General features: G+C 40.1%; 1 protein-coding gene across 3 annotated transcripts; it reads left to right on the top strand.

Annotated features, from left to right (window-relative positions):
- The first annotated feature begins 5,028 nt into the window (after nt 1-5,028).
- LOC117461461 (eomesodermin-like) lies at nt 5,029-15,766 on the top strand. 3 transcript variants are annotated; one of them, XM_034103331.1, is made up of 9 exons: nt 5,029-5,121; nt 10,145-10,239; nt 10,787-10,876; nt 12,090-12,709; nt 12,870-13,024; nt 13,304-13,425; nt 13,738-13,896; nt 14,165-14,226; nt 14,426-15,766. In XM_034103331.1, the coding sequence occupies exons 4-9, from the start codon at nt 12,189-12,191 to the stop codon at nt 15,237-15,239; spliced, it is 1,833 nt and encodes a 610-aa protein (XP_033959222.1). In that variant the 5' UTR covers nt 5,029-5,121; nt 10,145-10,239; nt 10,787-10,876; nt 12,090-12,188; the 3' UTR covers nt 15,240-15,766. The 3 variants fall into 3 exon arrangements, with proteins under 3 accessions (XP_033959222.1, XP_033959223.1, XP_033959224.1); XM_034103333.2 differs by having other exon boundaries at nt 5,030-5,121; nt 14,474-15,766; XM_034103332.1 differs by lacking the exon at nt 10,787-10,876.
- Nucleotides 15,767-16,124: the final 358 nt, after the last annotated feature.

Raw genomic sequence — 16,124 nt, 5'->3', positions numbered from 1 at the left:
AAAAGAGGCACATCTGGCTTTCTCACTGCATCTGAAAAAGAGGAAGACCAAATGTTAATATGACTTCCTTCTTCCCAGAAACAGGAGAGGGCTGAAGAGAGAAGGCTACAAAGACCCCATTCGTTCTCACTTGAGGGGCTCTCTGCAAGGTAATTATAAGCTTTATGAAAGTACACAGCAAAAAGCGAAAGAAACCCACCAAAAGAATGGAGAGACAGGAGAAGAAAATTACTTTTCCCCCTCTGCCTTCGCTTTATAGCCCTGTTAACAAGAGATGAGGCGGCAATGGATGGAGGAGGACTTCTTCAGGAGGCATCCCGGGGCTTTTTGCTGCGAGGCAAACAGCTTCGAGGGAGAGCATTCAGCCCTTCTTCTGTTTCTCCCATTCATTAAGGCAGCAAACCTTTGACCACTCTACAATGACCAGAGTTTTCCCTCATTACATGGTCCATCTTGATGAAAAGATGAAGAGGACAGAGGCGAGGAGAGCAGAAATAAAGACCACACTATTTGAATAGGGGTTTGGTATAGAATCCACTAGCACTAAACAACACCAAAGAGAACATCTTGTCTTTCGATCAAGTTTTTTTCCCCCATCTTTCTCCCCTTTCTTTTCTAGAATATGATCCTCTCTAGGCTTCTGTACCCACATTGCCTACACTGTGCTGAGTGTCTGAATGTGGTTAATTATCTAAAAGGAAAAGTTTGTACCAGTTGAAAAGCTGTCTTTGGTTGCCTGGCTTGTTAATGCCAACAAAAAGCAGCCATAGTGAATGGTCAGAGGACACCACATGCTGCGGGAGCCTTTCAGACATGTGCCTAATAAGAATGCCGTGCCTCTGAATGCATCCGGGGGAGAGGAAGATGGGTAAGAAGGAGAAAAGAAAAGAAAGGGGAAAAACATCTTTTTACCTCTCCATCTATAATTACTCCAAATGAAGAATAGGCTGAAGAAATGGCCCGGGAGACTTTCCATTATGACAGAAAAAAAACATCAAGAAGACAAAGCACAAGATCGATAGATTTTTTAATGGATAAAAGACACATTTTTATAACATCTCAGAAGTAAGAAAGTGCATCAGTGTGCGTATGTTTGTGTGTGAGAGTGTGTGTGCTCAGGTAAAATTACATTTGTGATTTTGAAAAATATACAAAAGCGCTGTCCAGACGCCATTATATTCACTCTATGAGTCCTCAGTCACTAAGCTTCAGTATGCAGATACCACAGGAAGAATATTTGCTTTTTGCATGCAATGCTCAGAGACCTTCATAATTATTGCTCCCAACATTCTTCTCTCTTTTCTCCTCTTCGTGTCGTCTGATGAAATGCATCCCTGAAGCAAGAAGAGGTCTGCCTCTTTCCTCTATGGTGTTACAGGGAAATGTCACTGTGTGTGTGTGTGTGTGTGTGTGTGTGTGTGTGTGTGTGTGTGTGTGTGTGTGTGTGTGTGTGTGTGTGTGTGTGTGTGTGTGTGTGTGTGTGTGTGTGTGTGTGTGTGTGTGTGTGTGTGTGTGTGTGTGTGTGTGTGTGTGTGTGTGTGTGTGTGTGTGTGACCCGCTGACCTGGGTGGAAGTGTGCTCTCGTGCTATAAATGCTTTCACACTCTCACAGGGTGTGTGGTGAGGCTCAGAGTTAAAGCTTGGCCGGCAGTGTTCAACTTGTCATCGAGGCCCTTCGCACCTTAGAATAATTCACTAACAAACACACACAATGTGCAAGGTGTTGCAAAAGACTGAAATATGTTAGAATTTCAACGTGTATGTGTTCACTCTATAGTGGACACAAGGGTTGGGGTCTGGATCGGGCTTCAAGTTGATATTGATTACATTCCGAAATGAAGGTTTGACGCACACTTTTTAAAATATATATTAGCCGAGATCAATCCACACCTAAACTATGTTTTCCAAATAAAAAATGTTTATCTTGACTTATGGTTCTTGACTGTTGACTTATCTGTAGCTTTTCTGTGTAGAATTGTTAAAAGATAAAGCTTAAGAAATGCAGTAATGACTTACATTTGACTGGATGTAAACTTATTTTATATATCTTAACTTTAAAAGACTCATTTGCTCAGCTTCTATTCCACCACCACAATATGAAAAGGCTATTTTGAAACCTGTTATTTGTCGATGATCCTCTGTGAGAAAAGTACTAGCACTGAAGGTTTCTGAGCCATTGACAGTGATTTTATAGGATCAGTAAGTGTGTGTATGTCATATATAATAATTTACACTCAAAATTGTGAAAAATACATCTTGCAAAGGATGATGCAAATCAGGCCCCTATCTAAGAGCAGCATGTTTATTCAATATAGTCTTGTTTTCACTACACGCTGTGCATCTGTGTGTGTGTGTGTGTGTGTGTGTGTGTGTGTGTGTGTGTGTGTGTGTGTGTGTGTGTGTGTGTGTGTGTGTGTGTGTGTGCGTGTGCGTGCGTGTGTGTGTGTGTGTGTGTGTGTGTGTGTGTGTGTGTGTGTGTGTGTGTGTGTGTGTGTGTGTGTGTGTGTGTGTGTGTGTGTGTGTGTGTGTGTCTGTGCGTGCATATGTGCGTGAGAGGGGGATAGAGTGGGGGTACGGAGGAACCCGGGCCTCACAAAGGGGATAGGTGCTAAAATATACAGCGAGAAAAACTGTGAATGTGACAGCTGAGCAATAGGGTGCATAGGGAGGAGTTGTGTTTCGTAGACAATGACAATCTATTTTTACTATCAGTAGTGGTATATATTTTCATCAGAATACGAATGTATCGTCTGAAAATTGTTTTTTGAAATGCTTTCTGTTGTTTATTTTTGTTTTGGAAGTACCGTAGAGGGAACGTTATTCATCCTCAAAATCCTTTACATTTTTATTGTACCAAGTGTGGACTTGTAGTGCAAATATAAATAAAGTGTGTTTATGTCCTTGCACTGTATACAATTCCCCTTTTTATTATCTTTCCAATTTCTACTGCATAACTCCTAGCGCTCCTAAAGTAAGCAAACACACACACACACACACACACACACACACACACACACACACACACACACACACACACACACACACACACACACACACACACACACACACACACACACTCACATAAACACACACACACACGAGTGCAAAGGGGGCAGCCTCTCAATTATCAACCTCTCTCCAACCCTCTCAACACCTCATGATTCTCTGTTAATGACTGGATTAAAGCTCTGATTAAGATGCACTTAACCCATAAACAGCAGTCCCCATTCACATTCCGTCGAAAAGCCAATTAAAACGAGCTAAGACTTCAATTAAGACTGACAAAGGCCAGACAATATCAGAGGTTTTGCGGTTCTAGAGTCTTTTTGTTACTGCCTAGAGCAAAGATGTGGATCATTGAATTCAGGGCTGGTGATATTTTGTATTATATTTGTTCTGGACCAAGAGTGTGTATGTGTCAAACACAACAATTAAAGCACAAAATGGTTCTAGGAGGGAAGAGATGTCATATGTATTTTAAGATATTACAAAAGATTAAATTGTCTCCACGTCTTCATTATATGTCAATTTGACTTACACTCATTTTCTTATTTCTAGTTATTTCCAAGAAAATGCATTAAGTGATCACTGAAACATGACAAAAATCCTACATTTGTATTTGACAAGAAGAAAATGAACAAAGGTAAATATGAATCAAGGTGAATTTTAAAGATCTAGACATAATCCAGAGATGATTATGTCTGTTTAGCTGCTTACTTTTGATCTTTTGTAGTGGTAAACAAGGGATTCCGACTGTTGCCTTCCCAACAGTTACCAACTCATACGGACATTTTTTACTTACAAACTTCTAAACAAAGCCGATTAATTAACTCTCAGGCTTATACCTCTGAACCATAAAGAGCTTACAAATTACCTTGGGGGAAGTGATTACAACCATGGAAAACAATAAATCAATCAATGAACCTAATGAAGCCTGCGTGCCGTCACTGGCATTTCGCTGGTACTCCCAGTCATCTGTGGAATAACAATGGGAAAATTGGAGATCATAGTTAAATTGTTAATCATAATGTGATACCACAGTCAGCAGATTCTCCATATGAGGACAAAAAACATGCTCAGGGTCCTGCCTGCCGGCTCAAAGAGAGGACATAATGCAGAACATATTCTTTCCACCTCACTAGAGAGAGGGACACTCTTCTAAAAGACACAGACAATGTATTACTTGTTTTTCTACCATTTTGATGCTACACTGTAGATCTAGTAATTCTTTGTAGAGTGGTGCAGTGATGACGTATTTTGTAGGCCAGACTCTGAAGTTTGAATCGAAGGGGTCCCTCAACAAAAATAAATTGGATTTCACATTGGATTTCGGTATATTGCAGAAAATAAGCGTTGTGGCCAACACAAGTTTATGATATACTTAACATGTTTTGCTCAGCAGGATAATCTTCAAATATTAACACCACTTTGTCATTTTAGTTTTTTGGATTAAATGCAATTGGCAGAAATAAAAGCTTACGTAATGCTTACAACTAACTACATGATGGTCGCATGGCTGCGCATCACCACCGCTCAACTCAAGGCGGACTCATGTCGGCATGATGACGTTTAGCAGTCTCACTTAGCCACTTGTTTTTAACCGCCATTTTTATGACACATAGAAGATTTGGACATTCACGAGTGGAGTATCTACTCGCATATTTCATGTCATAGAACAAAACTGGCAAATCTCTTCAGCTCGTGTTAACCATTGTTAGGGACCATTCAGTATAGAAACAGGACACAGGACTTGTTTAGAGAAACTGGGTTTTTTTATTTACCCAAACATTCAAACACATTATAAACCAAGAATCTTTAATAAGCCTATAAAAGAGGTCAACAGAAAATAACTCTAATAAGTAAAACAGTAGCAGGTGTTACCTGAACAAACTGAGAAACAAGGAACATAATGGCTTGGCCAAACCAAATAGAGAACAAGGGGTAAATAAGATTAATACAATACAAAAGGACACAACACCACAATTCCCCCTTTGACAAGGAAGCATGTGGTTTGGCCCAATTGGGCCCAATTGGCTGCTTGCAGTTTTTATGAGTCCTCAGGTCTTCAGCCTCAGCCACACCTTTTGCTGAACCAGGAAGTAACCACCCCAAACGTCTAAGGTAATTCAAAGACAAATACAGTTATTAATACAAACAAATACTTGTGTTGGTTGGGCTTAAATGTGTGAAAATAAACGAAATACTGTCAAGTTACAAGCAAATATAACGTTTACCATTTAAATCAAAATGTGTAGTGTTAATTGTTGTGGTTTACTGAAACTGAAATGAGTTAAACTAGTGGAAGTGAGGTTGCAATGTAATTTATTTACCCTGCGTGGCTGTGGCCATCACACCATAAACCTTATTTCACTGTAAACGGTTAAAAAAAGAAGACTTTGAAATGAGGAAACCGACACGGTAAAAGGCATTTTCTGGGTTTTATACAGGCTCAGTGAGCGGAGAAGCAGAACCAAGTGTGATGAGAGAATTGGTGAAATGCAGTAATTATGACCCAAACTATTTATTCTCACGAAATCTCACCTATGTATCTTTATAAAGGTAGTTGGCCAATCGGTAGTGTCTAAATAACATAATGTCATGCTCTATTAAAAGCCTCTAGGGATTTTCTTTAAATTGAGATCAGAGGTCATCCTTGTGGTGAGTATGTCCATCACATACTCACCACAAAGATGACCTTGCTTTGAAGCACTTCAGCAGGGAGTATATTTGACACTTTGCTCAAGGTTTATACACTTCGCAGCACCATGCAAATGAAGCAGAGGGTGCAACTGATGTTCCATCTTCTTTTCTAACCCAACCTCAGCACTGGTTAAAAGCTTTTTGATGGTATTTTCATGTCTCTGAGGATCAACTTGGTTTTAATCAAGGCTCTTGACTGTGACCTGACATCAAATTGTGACTGATTTAAGGGGAGCTGTGACACTGGCAGATTGGTGGGCAGGGACTCTTAACAGTACAGATTGGGTGATAATGAGGAAGTGCTCTAAACAGGCCCTAATTGGTACTTCTGTAACTTCCCCTCAGAAAGTGATTTGGGGAGTCATGGGTCTTGGCTGAGGGAAGCTAGAAGGATGAATCTCTTGTGTGAAGTTGTGAGTGGGGTGAATTGGCAGGGTGGGCTCAGCCACTTGATCATCAGGGAAATTGTATGCTCTCGTGTAGCAAAGACAGTTAAAAAAAAACAGGAAATAGGCAGTGTTGTTCTTTTGCTTTAAATAAATGTCAAAGACAAAGTTGGGAACTAATGGTCGATAACCCTGTTATGCATTTGTTGAATGCTAGCGCAAGAGCTTTTCCAATATCACTGTGAAGTTGTTACAACTGTCGCTCTACAAGTGACATAGGTGATACTCCAGAGTGCAAACCAAGTCCCTATGTTGCATCACATTTGAAACTATAGAATATCTACATGTTTACTTGTCAATTAACATCACTTGGCCTTTCCTTAAAAAGAGCTCCTTAATCTTAATGGGACTAATTGGTTGATAAAGGTTAAATAAATAGGACTTCACCCGCCTCCTGTATTTGTCAAGAGATAATCGGAGAGATAGCCTTCCAGTATAAAGTCATGCAAACAGGATCTCATTAGCAAATGCAAATGAGAAAACACCAAATCTTCGCAGAGAGGCAGAAGTGTATCTCCATGGGATAGCTGGAACATGACAGCTCACCACCCGCCCCCACGCTGAGCACCAAATGTGATGGTCCGCTCCTGCTGCTACTCTTAACAGGATGTAGGACCAAACCATACATTTCATTTAATTTCAAACCTTTATTTAGACAGATAGGTCCCTTGAGATCATGGATCTCTTTTACAAGGGAGACCTGCAGTAATGTAAGGATTGGGAGGGTGGGGGTAAAGAAATGGGTCGCTATAGAGGCCTTTACCTTCTGCCATTTAAAGCTGTAAAAAAATGTGTGACTATTGTGAAAAAAGAATCAAAATGGTATCTGTTTAAAAGTTATTTATCAAGAGAGGGTTATATGAGCAATACAAGATAAGATAAACCTTTATTAATCCCCATAGGGAAATTCAGTAATAGCCATAAGAGATTTTGTTTTCTATATAAAAGGATAAACCGTATGTTAGAAAGTAAGTAATTAAACTCAGAAAAGCCTGTGCATTATCTACCTTTTATAAATGAATTTCTTACTTTTTTTGTATCTGAGCTTGAAGAACTTTTGATAAGGAAATAAATACTTTGACCAAAGAAAGTTGTTATTTTATGCAATGGTAACTAATTAACACAAGGAAGTAAAAGATGAGCTGTTAAAATCGAATTACAAATGTTCATGGGCTGCAAGGTAGAATAATTATCTTTGTATGCAAATCACATCACAAGAGGGGAGAACATAGTTCTGGGTTCCTGTGTGCTCTGTGAAGGCCACTAGGAGGGCAGAACGCTGAGATCATATTCAATTAAAGTGATAATTAATTAGGTTTGTATGTCTGTAAGTTGTTGAGAGGGCATTTCCCAGGAAGTGAAAAAGACAAACCCTCACTGCCAATCAGATCTCTGGTGTGGAGAGCGTGTCTGTCGTGACATCACAAGCTGCGGCGGGCAGAGTTCCTGGCATGGCTTCAGACCAACAGACCTTCTGCTGCCAGCAGGGCGGCTATGGCCAGGTCACCAGCTTTTTCCTCCTGCCTGGCATGAGCACTGTGGGAGGGGGGGGGGGGGGCAGCAAGATGGCAAGATGTCAGAAACAGCCCTTTAGACGTGTCAAAAAGCAGGCACAGCTAGGGAAAGCTGCTCATCGAGCGTGACACAGACACAAGTGAGGCCATCATGCAGACAGGCTGACCAATACACTCATGATAACCAAATAGTATATTCGCATAAAGGATTTTTGTTACATCTGTGGTGAAAAGTTATGGATTTTTAATCTAGAACTTGATATTGTTTTACATCACAGAGAGCTATAGTATTTATTCTGCCCTTATGACCAGAATAAAATCAATAACATGCTGGAAATTGATTTTTAAGATCCTTGGACAAGTTTTAAGACAGATTAAATGCTTTAGTTTGAATAAAAGCTCTGTTTTTTTACACAAAGAAGTATGACCAAATTATTAAAAAAATTGCATACTCTGTGTTAATCATGACAAATCCAAAGTATATGAACATATATTGGTTATTTCAACATATACAATGTATTCACACTAAAAATCCATTCACAGTGTATGTGTACTGGAGCTTTCATGCCGCTGTAAAGTGGCATATTGGACTGGCTCCACTCTTTTGATGTCACAATCAGGCATGTATTAACCAGTTCTCCATCTTCAGATTTAAGGTGGGCACATAATACATTTCCCCCTATCATTAGATGAATGTTCAAACAGCGTGAAACTGCACACCGCACACCATCCAAGTGCAGTATAGACGCATTTTGAGTGGAGGGGGGACCTTTAAGATATTTCTGAAGGCGAGTGAATGCAGAAAATGTGTGAGAGTGTGGGAAACCCTGCACTGCAGGGACAAACAGAAACTTATCAGCACTTAACACGTTCACACTGCTGACCAGGGACGTGCACAGACATTTGGAGGGGCTATTGCTCTAAACTGGAAAAAGGGCTTTTTGAAAATTCTAACATAAACTCATAAAATAAAAATACAACACTGTCATTGCAAGTGACACTCATGTGACTTTTATGTCCAACTGCTAAATTCGTTATTTGTGGTCCATATCTCATTAAAATATCTAATAATGGTAACTATTAAAGAAATGTAGTTTTACCGTTGTTACTGCTGTGCAGACATAGGCTACTGATAACATAGAGCTTCTATAATTACCTTAAATAAACTCACTAATTAATTAAACCAGTTCAATACGCATTATCATTCTTTATGAGCATACAGTAGTAACGGTAAGGTATCTAATTACTTATTTATTTAGAATTCCATAACTTAATAACAGAGATGGTCAAGCTAAAGTGCATGGCAGAAATCCTACAATAAAGCGGGACAGTGAAGTGTTCTCCGTGAGAGGGCGATCAAGAAAAGAGAGCGAGGGTGAGGGAGTTTACGGAGCAGAGTAAAAGACAAGACAGAAGCACAATAACAAGAATATTTAGGTGGTTTTTTTGTATCCGACGGTGTCAAGAGGAAGTAAAGTCCCCTGGTTTGTCCCCTATACTCTAACGGGCAGGAGCCAGGGCAGGCATTTGGTGTGATCACCAGCCATATGAGTTTGGACTCGGAGGGCTTTCCTTTGCTTCCAGCTGTCAGATTGTAAACAAAGTCACGTGACTGGGGGCAGATGACAGCGCGGACAAGGTGTGTTTCATACGCTACAATACTAATTGTGGGCTTATCATGTTGATTCGGCCACAATATAAAACAAAAAAACTCTGGCTCTCTCCAGAGGGGCAGGTCAGGCAAAAATGGCAAAAGGGCCGTTGCCCGGGCAACATTAGCCCGTACCTGTGCACGTCCCTGCTGCTGACTAACTGTTTTTACCATCCATACATTTGACCATATGTGTTTTTGTGTCAGATGGGTCATTTGCAGATAAAGAAAGACAAAGCTAAAGTAATAAAGAGAGGTAACATGCTTGGGTTTCAATCAAATTAAGATAGAGTGAACAATTGGTAAAATGCACATGTAAGATACAAATAGTAAATGATCTAAGAATAAGAGTAAGATCATCTCAAGCAGTAGGTGTAGGGGAACCAGGGGGAAAAGTTATAATTTTAAACTTAATTTAGGACTAAAACTTCTTGTGCACAGTTAGTTCTGTGAATTCTCACTATATATTCATGACTTCCTGAAATAAACAACTCAATGAGTTTATCAGTGCAATCAGCAGAGATGTATTAGCTTTAGATTGTTTGCTGTTCAAACAGTTTACCCAAATAGTTGATTTGTCTTGTTTGACGTTCAATGTGTTTATTTCAGAGGTGGTGACCTGCTTCAATAATCCTCTCATTGTCATGTAAACTTCCCTAAGAGCGCAGCAGCAGCTGAGCATCGTCTGGGGTTGAGGAGAGCTGGGCTTTAAGTGCCCCATTCACACAGTAATACAGCATCATTTGGAGTCTGAATTTGCTTCCCTTTGAAATAGAGATATGAGTCCCTATAGCTCCCAAATGATCTGTGAATTCTTTGTGCTTTTGTGACAGAGGTATGTATTGGGGAAACAGTTCGGCAACATTCATCATCAGCAGTGTACCTTTTTGTTGGGGATGAACCAAAGAAAAAACCAAGAGAGCCACAGGTTTGTATGTGACATTTAAAATAACATGTATTTGTGTGTATTCTTTACACTAAGTTTTCACTCTTTTCAGACCGTTATGGAAAAATCCCAGAGATGCAAAGTAACAAGTTCAGCAACACTAGTTTATATATAAGATATATATAACGTTGTGGCCGGATCAGCACCACCTTCCAGATATATGAACATAACACTGGATTTATTTCAATTTAAGACTTTATATTTGTATATTTCATCATACACGTTGCACTACAGGCCCCTAAAGGAACTATCTAAGCCCTGAAGGGAGAGTTTTTGTTGGTGTATGTGAGGAGGACGAGACGAATGAATTGGGGAAGAGCCTCACTCGTATACACCCTGGCAGTGATGTGATGCCCCTCCCCTGGAGATCAGAGGAGGATCTGATAATAGGCTGCTATCTGTGCGTTATGGCCACACAGAGAGAGCGCCTCTCCTATCAGAGCATCCTCCTCCTCCTCCTCCTCCTCCTCCCCATGACTCAGGCTTTACTTTTACTCCAACATGCTGTCCTGTGCTGCTATGGACTCAGATGAGAAGGCTACTTCGCGCATTGATGTTGCCTAAGTTTTTTATCGCTGAAATTATTCGCTTGAACGAAAACAGGAGGCATTTTCCCTTGGTAAGTTTATATATTTGTATTTTTAGATAAAAATGAGTACCTTTGACACTTCGATTAAACATTTGATAATTTAAAAATTGAAATAGAATATAGGCTACATGGAAACTGTAATTGCTCCAAAATACACCTTAAATTATTTGAAATGATTTACAGGCAATTGAGACACATTTTATTATATACACATTTTTCTTTTAACGTAGGCCTATTTTCTTTTATTTGGATAGGATATTTTACAGTTGTTTTTTTCTCGTTTTCTCACGCCGAACTGTCTGATCTAACCAACATCACAGGTTTCTTCAAACGGAAACATAATTGGCTATTTCTCTATTTCACGTTGGGTATCCCGTTGGGACACAGAGTCGTTTCAGAATTGAATGAATGCAAATTCATTATCTCTGAATAATAATTTAGGATTAACAGCATCCTGTCTATTATCTAGGAAGTCGCTACATGTTTACATTTATTTGTGTGTTGATAAAATAATAAATACAGATCTGATAGCGTTTCGTAATTATGTGTGATTATCTTGTAAAATATGAAAAGCCATTAGCCTATAAGAACAATTTGAGTTACTACAATGTTTGCGGTTCAAATTGAACATTTAAAATGTTGCACTAATTTCAAGAATCGTACGCGAGCTTTCACTTCAGATTTATATTACAAAGTTACTCCACCAAAATTGTAGGCCTATCATTTGTCGTAAGATTAACGAGAAATCTCGAGGAGGTTAACCACCTGAAATCATAATTTATTTTTTATTTGGTCCATTAGTTAGTTAGTTAGCTTAGGCTACATATAGGCTATTTGTTATGGTTGTATTTGAACGATTGACTTTAGTGGCCACGGCAGTTTATGTTATTACCTTGAATTATATCAACAATTTTCATCTGATTAAAAAAAAAAAAAAAAGACAAATAACTAAAGGAGAAATAGAAACGGAGGTCTATGGTAAATATGACGTAGGCTACTTTAAAGTCAGTGATTTGTTATAGACAATAAAATGATCAGTTCAAGTTTTGATAGACTTCAGGACCACACCCTAAATCACTGCAGGAAGAAGTGATAATGGCTTTCCTTAGAAGACGGATTACTATTTGTTCGTCGGCTTATTATGGCACCAGTTTAAGGCCTTTCAAGTTATGGTAAACCAGGTAACCGACCCCACTAACTTCATGGGCTGCTATCAACTGCATGCATATGTTTCTGTCTTCAGACTGGTGTGGATGCTCGCATGAGACTCCTGGAAAAAAGAACCATCTTATCTGGGATCGAAGTTAGCAACTAATTTCCAATACAAGGCAACAAATCAGTCATGCTCGGCGGTGAAGGGGAGAGCACCAGCTTCTCCTCTAAGGAGGCAGCGGGGGACAGGCGCAAGTCTCCGGCTGTAGAGGCGGAGGACCCGGCGGCTGGCAGCAGATACACAGAGCACGGGATGGGTGCAGACCGTTCATACTACCTCCATTCTACTGTTTCTAAACAAAGTCCAGAAACACCGAGTCCCTGCTCTTTTATCCCTTACACCCCCTGTGGGACGGTGTACACCCCGTCCAGCGCCACCAGGTACCCCTCATCTCTCCACCTGGGCTCCGTGCTGCCTCCCGTGGGGTTTCCCCCCTCCTCCGGCCGCAGTCACTTCAGCCCGGCTTACCAGCTCGGGCAGAGCCCCGGCTGCCTCTACCCGCCCTACACCAGCTCTGGCTCGGCTCTGAGCAACCTGAATCTACCCACCATAGGCCCGGGGATGAGGGCCCAGGTTTACCTCTGCAACCGGCCGATGTGGCTCAAGTTCCACCGGCACCAGACCGAGATGATAATCACCAAGCAGGGCAGGTGAGATCAGGAGTCAGGAGGGTGTATCTTTAGTGATTTTCATAGAGATTTAGTGACGTGTCTATTCATGAATTATATCTTTATTTGCTCGGAAACAAGGAGATTATTTTGTTATGCTAAAACTTTCTGTAATTTGTCGTATTTTGCTGTGTGTCTGCAGACGGATGTTTCCGTTTCTCAGTTTTAACATAGCTGGTCTCAACCTGACGGCGCACTACAACGTGTTTGTGGAGGTGGTGCTGGCGGACCCTAACCACTGGAGATTTCAGGGTGGCAAGTGGGTGACCTGTGGGAAGGCAGACAACAGCAGCCAAGGTACTGAAACTGTTTTTCAACATTTCCTTTAGTTCGATGTTGAATTGATGTTCGTGTTGGGTTATACATTAAGGGCTAACTATCTTGTTTCAATAATAAAAACTAAAAAAAATGGAAATAAGTGAAACGGGGAAATAAAATATTTCTTATTTGAAAAAAAGAATTTTATTCAACCTTTTTTTACGAGTAGTTTTGAAATAAGGTGTGCAAAATCACGTATTAAAAAAAACAATAATTCAGTAACTTATGGTTCTCTTTCTCTTTATTTATTTATTTCAGGAAACAAAGTGTACATCCACCCAGAGTCTCCAAACACCGGGGCACACTGGATGAGACAAGAGATCTCCTTCAGCAAACTGAAACTCACGAACAACAAAGGAACAAATATCAATACTTCACAAGTATGGCAAATAAAAAAAAATACAGAAATAAAATTCCCTCCCGAATATTAAAATAATTAGTTGTGAAATGTAGGCTATTGTAATACATCTTAAAGTAAAAACAAATATATATTAATAATGCGGTGCATGCAAACAATTTAATTTGGAGAAAAAAACCATAGCACACTCGTGTGTATTTTAAAACTATGAACAACTTTTTTTTAAAAACGTCATTATTTGTGTTTGGAAGAAAATTAATTTGCGTATTTTGGCCAAACCATTTGTAGATTATATATTGGTTATTGTAATGGATTGGATGGTGTTTACATGCAGATGGTTGTCCTGCAATCGCTGCATAAGTACCAGCCCAGGCTGCACATCGTGGAGGTGACGGAGGACGGGGTGGAGGACATCAGCAGTGAGGGGAAGACTCAGAGCTTCACCTTCCCAGAGAACCAGTTTATAGCTGTGACTGCCTACCAGAACACTGATGTAAGCATTAAAACAAACACACTTCTGTGTATTTCTATAGAAAGTTATTATTGCTTCGACTAAAATCCCTGTTTTACAACAATTTATTTGTTCTGCTCTATCAGTGTATTTGTAAATTCCCATTAAAATTCAACATTGGATGACATTTTCTAATGTTAACATTATGTTTCTGTGTAGAAATGTAACTGCATGATGCTTCTTTACATTTTTCTCTGCTGATCTTCACATATACATATTAATTGTATCCTTCCATTTTGCTTTGTTATAGATCACACAGCTGAAAATTGACCACAACCCCTTTGCCAAAGGATTCAGAGACAATTACGATTCGTGAGTATTTTCACTTAATTGCCACACATTGTTGAACAGTTACAAACTGAATATAAAAATACAATTTTTGCAACATAGGGCTTTCAGTTTTTTATTGCATCAAACTCTGTTGTAAATGGTTTCTTAAATTTGCCAACTTAATTTTTGTTGTTTCATGGGAGTTTGCCAACTCATTTTGAAAGATGTTTTTTTTACCCAGACACTGCCCTTCCTTGACCTCAAGTTCATACGTACATATATTTTCTAGGATGTACGCAGCCCCAGAGAACGACCGCCTCACACCATCTCCTACCAGCTCTCCCCGTGCACACCAGATTGTCCCTGGGGCCCGGTACGCCATGCAGCCCCTCTTCCAGGACCAATTTGTCAATAACCTCCCTCAGAATCGCTACTACAACAGCGAGAGAGCGGTGCCGCAGACAAACAGCCTCCTCTCACCTCAGGCAGAGGACGCCACTTCGCAGAGGTGGTTTGTCACCTCCATGCAGCAAGGGGGAAACAGCACTAGCACCAACAAGCTAGATCTGACACCCTATGATGGGGAATACTCAAGCTCCCTGCTTCCCTATGGTATCAAATCCCTATCCATGCAAACATCCCACGCACTCAGCTACTACCCAGACTCTCCCTTCACCACCATGTCTGCAGGCTGGGGGTCCCGAGCAGCATACCAGAGGAAGGTTTCTCCAAGCCTGCCTTGGTCCCCTAGGCCCAGCACCACCACTGGTTTTCCAGAAGACTTAGACAAAGTGAAAGCACAGATAGAAGAGGAGGTGAACGGCTCCTGGACAGAGACTCAGCCATCAGCTCTGTCCTTAGACAAGGCAGATTCATACTCAACGGCATGCAAACGAAGGCGCTTGTCTCTCAATGGCCCCATCACAGAGGACTCAATCTCTGACATCAAGTGTGAGGACTTGGCCTCTGCTGCCATCAACAGTAGCTCCTATATCAAAGATGCCCCCTCATCCAAATGCATGGCAGCTTACTATTCCTTTTACACAAACCCTTGAATGGTTTCTCTCTGAAATGTTTTGTCTCTCATTGTGGCTGTTCTTCATCTGCCACCTTAAATGAGAATAGATAATATTTTGCTTTTCATATGTGGACAGTGAGAATTTGTCTCGGTAGTGATACATGTTGTGATAATATATATATTTTTTTCCTTTTGTGGTAAGACAGAAAAAGTTCATATGACATACAGTAAAAGGTTAAAGGGCATGGGAGGCACAATAAGCATCCCGTGTTAGCGTGTTCCATCTATTCTGTCCTTCTGTTTACCTGAACAATATATTTTATCGCCACCTCATTTATGTAACTCTGTATTTTAAGTTTTGAAAGTGCCAAAGCATTTTTTAGGTTTCTCAGTGTGCATTCATTACAGTATCTGCCTTTACACTGATGATATGTGTTTACAAATTATTTATTGGAGGCCTGTGAATATGACATTCGTGCACTCATAAAAGGTGAAGATAATATGGTGTACCTTCATTACAATGTTCGGATATTTGATAATAAAAGGCATATGTGTTCTACTGAGTATCTGAATGGTTCATTGTGTCTGTTTGAATACAATATCCTTTATGTATTATGGGGTATTATACACATTTGTTTAAAACATGAATAAACAACATCTACATTTAAATTGGTTTATTGCACATAAAGAAGCGGCACATGCAAAGGAGTGTGATTGTGTGTAAATCCAATTAAATTAATTTAACCAATGAGGCTTGTATTTATTTTTTGATAAATGCTTTAACAAATGCATGGCCCAAATCAAGGTTCAACCACCAGGTTGAAGTGATACAAAGCACAACTTCATGCCCATTTGAAAAGCATGATTTGTTTCCGTGGACTCTGTCGCACTCTAGTGGCATTGTATTGTAGTCACAGCTACA

Source organism: Pseudochaenichthys georgianus, chromosome 16, assembly GCF_902827115.2.
Source record: "Pseudochaenichthys georgianus chromosome 16, fPseGeo1.2, whole genome shotgun sequence".
NCBI classification, from domain to species: domain Eukaryota; kingdom Metazoa; phylum Chordata; class Actinopteri; order Perciformes; family Channichthyidae; genus Pseudochaenichthys; species Pseudochaenichthys georgianus.
Note: the sequence above shows the minus strand (reverse complement) of the source record. Positions and strands in the feature narration are given on the sequence as shown.

Bases quoted from the DNA above. Each gene is read 5' to 3' on its own strand.
- LOC117461461 (XM_034103332.1), top strand. From the start codon at position 12,189: ATGCTCGGCGGTGAAGGGGAGAGCACCAGCTTCTCCTCTAAGGAGGCA. The intron at 13,025-13,303 runs GTACTGAAACTG...TATTTATTTCAG, and splicing joins GGCAGACAACAGCAGCCAAG to GAAACAAAGTGTACATCCAC. The intron at 14,227-14,425 runs GTGAGTATTTTC...TTTTTTACCCAG, and splicing joins TTCAGAGACAATTACGATTC to ACACTGCCCTTCCTTGACCT.